A 3,524-nucleotide genomic window follows, 5' to 3' on the forward strand; every position below is an offset into this window, starting at 1 on the left:
AATGATTTCTGGGTATGGAATGCATGGATATGGTACTGAAGCCGTGGAGCTTTTTCACCGAATGAGAGCTCATGGCGTGAGGCCTAATAATGTCACATTTGTGGCTGTATTGTCGGCCTGTGCGCATGCAGGGCTTGTTCAAGAAGGGCACCGGGTATTTGCTAGCATGAGGCAAGAGTATGGTTTGCTGCCAGGAGTTGAGCACCATGTTTGCATGGTTGATTTGTTTGGGCGAGCTGGACTACTCAATGAAGCATATAAATTTGTCAAAGATGTGATTGGTGAGAAGCCAGCTCCGGCAGTCTGGACTGCCATGCTTGGAGCTTGTAAGATGCACAAGAATTTTGACCTTGGAGTCGAAGTTGCTGAGCATCTCTTATCTGTTGAACCAGAAAATCCAGGTCATTACGTAATGCTATCAAATATATATGCTTTGGCAGGTAGGATGGATCGAGTAGAAGTGGTTAGAAACATTATGATTCAAAAAGGCTTAAAGAAACACGTTGGTTATAGCACCGTAGAAGTTGATCAAAAGAATTACTTATTTAGTATGGGTGACAAATCCCACCCAAACACAAATGAAATCTATCAGTATCTAGATGAACTGATGGGCAGATGCAGGGAAGCAGGTTATGTACCGGAGTCTGAATCAGCAATGCACGAATTGGAAGAGGAGGAGAGGGAGTATTCTCTTAGATATCACAGCGAGAAGCTCGCACTCGCATTTGGCTTAATGAGAACCAGCCCTGGTATGACTATTAGAATTGTCAAGAACCTTAGAATGTGTGTGGACTGTCATTCAGCAATTAAGTTCATTTCAGTTGCTACTAACAGAGAAATCATTGTTCGGGATAGACTCCGATTCCACCATTTTAAACGTGGGTCGTGTTCATGTTTAGATTACTGGTGATGGAATATGGATTGAATTCTGCTCGCATCAGAGTTGAGGTTGTTTTGACCTCGTTGACATGTTTTAGATTACTATTGGTGTGCTTTTATTTACGTTATAAATGTGACCCATGTTGCATAGCAGCCCAGTGAAAGCCCAAGTCGCAATTATTAAAAAAAAAAAATTATGGTCAGGATTAAACTTTTGACATTCATAAAGTAAAGGGTATATACATCATTTGTGAATATCCTTGAGCCATCTAATTGATTCTTCAAAATTATTCACTTAGATACAGTTGTTTCAATCATCAGATTTGCATTTACTCATTTAATTATTCATTCAATCATTCTTAATATTATTCCCGACACAGACACATGCCCTCTTGGCTATATAAAAATGTGGAAGACAAGAGAGCCCACAAAGTCTCAAACTAAGCAAAGCACGTGCTACACAGTAAATATCACAGAATCCCGTACCACAAATTGACAAAAATATCATAACAGAGATATCCGTCCTCTTATCTAGAGCTGGCAAAATGGATCATCGGGTCGTGTTCGTATCGTGTCAGTTTCGTGTCGTGTCAAATTTAGGTCGACCCAAACCCGATCCATTTAATAATCGTGTCAAAATATTGAGATCCAAACCCGACACGGAAAAATAATCGGGTTACCCAATAACCCGTTTAATATCTATATATTGAACAAAAGTTACATCAAATATTTACACACTATCATGCATGCATACATACATACATACATACATACATACATACATACATACATGCATAATTTATCGATATTATAAAATATACATATCTACCAATATATTACACATATACACTATTGAAGCTCTAAATGTATGTAAAATTTTATAAATAAAACATTGTGTTTATATTCACCCTTTTAAAGAATAAAAAAAGAAAATCATCTCTAATATTTGAGTTTTAATTATAAGAATATGTAAATTATTTTAAAATAGAAAATATAATCGGGTCATTGATCAGGTAAATGGGTCAAGAATTTTAACCCAAACCCGACACGAAAAAAAATCATGTTGACCCGAACCCGACTCATTTAATAATCATGTTAAATTTAACGACCCATATCCATTTATTTATATCGTGTTCGTGTCGGATAATCGGGTCACGTTAAATTTTGCCAACTCTACTCTTATCGATTAACACCTCATGAAAAGAACAGTTACCCATAAGACAAATGTAATGTGCTCATCCACAGCTGTTGGTTTCTGCTTTTTTCAGTTCTGTCGCAATATATAAAACCCCCAGACGCTCCCCCCCACGCCTACTGAATTAATTAATTAATTAATATTTACACATGCTTTAACGTCTAATTTTAGCAGTTAAGACTTAAGACTCGACAGCAGCTATTAGCCGATGGCCAATAGCGACTAGCCTGCTGGTCATGCTTGTTACGGTGTCGTTTTTTATAAACTAGGAAACTGTAACTGTAGTGTATGCCACATCATAGTGGATTCGACGGTTTGGCTGCTTTATCTTAACTTGTGGTGGGATCCGCGTGGGCACCACTAACTAGTAAATATTATACCTTTAGCTCACTGATTGCAATCGTGCACGTCACAATCTATTACAGCGCGTGACCGCGATGAGAGGAATTTTTTAGATTTTGAAGAGCATACTTTCGTGTACTATCCAAAGTGCTTAGAAAATTAAAATTTCCTTAAACCCGTCGCGAAATCCTTTCCGCTTTCTTCTCCACTTTTCACTTTCCAACTCGAAACAGAGCTGAAAATGTAAGCAAAATCCACTTCATGTTTTTTCCCAATGAATTTAAGACAGCGTCAGTACCCCGCGCGCGGCGGAGATGGCCTACACGCGCCTCCAGCTCCGCCGCCGATGCCAGTAATTTACAACATTATCCCTATCCATGACCTCTTAGCTGAGCACCCATCTCTCAGATACCCAGAAGTACGCGCCGCGGCCGCCGCCTTACGCGATGTGACTGACCTCCGGAAGCCACCGTTCGTTGCATGGGGCTCACACATGGACCTTCTTGACTGGCTGGGTATCTTTTTCGGGTTCCAAAACGACAACGTCCGGAACCAACGGGAACACCTGGTCCTCCACTTGGCCAACGCCCAAATGCGACTCCAACCGCCGCCGGCTTCGCCGGGCGTTCTCGAAACGAGCGTCCTCCGAAGATTCCGGCGTAAGTTGCTCCGAAACTATGCTTCTTGGTGCTCATTTTTAGGCCGGAAGTCACAGATCAGTGTGTCGAGTCGTCGCGACCAGAAAAGTCTCCGTCGGGAGCTTCTTTATATTTCCCTTTATTTGCTAATATGGGGCGAGTCAGCAAACTTACGTTTTGCTCCAGAATGTATCTGTTACATTTACCATCACATGGCTATGGAACTGAATTATGTACTTGATGATAAGATAGATGAAAATACCGGTAGGCCATTTTTACCTTCAAATTCTGGAGATTGTGCGTTTTTGAAGTGTGTGGTTATGCCGATTTATCAAACGATTAAGACTGAGGTGGAGAGTAGTAGGAATGGAACGGCGCCACATTCAGCTTGGAGGAATTACGATGATATAAATGAGTACTTTTGGAGTAATAGGTGTTTTAAGAGCTTGAAATGGCCTATTGATTATGTG

General features: G+C 40.5%; 1 protein-coding gene across 1 annotated transcript in view; it reads left to right on the plus strand.

Annotated features, from left to right (window-relative positions):
• LOC18053522 (pentatricopeptide repeat-containing protein At2g33760) overlaps positions 1 to 1,048 on the plus strand; it is a 2,256-nt gene extending 1,208 nt beyond the window's left edge. The window contains exon 2 of the mRNA XM_006449273.2: positions 8 to 1,048. Coding sequence (XP_006449336.2) covers positions 8 to 910 — 903 coding nt within the window. The 3' untranslated portion in view covers positions 911 to 1,048. The remainder of the gene's footprint in view (positions 1 to 7) is intronic.
• The last annotated feature ends 2,476 nt before the right edge of the window (positions 1,049 to 3,524 follow it).

This window comes from Citrus clementina, unplaced genomic scaffold (genome assembly GCF_000493195.1).
Source record: "Citrus clementina cultivar Clemenules unplaced genomic scaffold, Citrus_clementina_v1.0 scaffold_2, whole genome shotgun sequence".
Taxonomy (NCBI): Eukaryota; Viridiplantae; Streptophyta; class Magnoliopsida; order Sapindales; family Rutaceae; genus Citrus; species Citrus x clementina.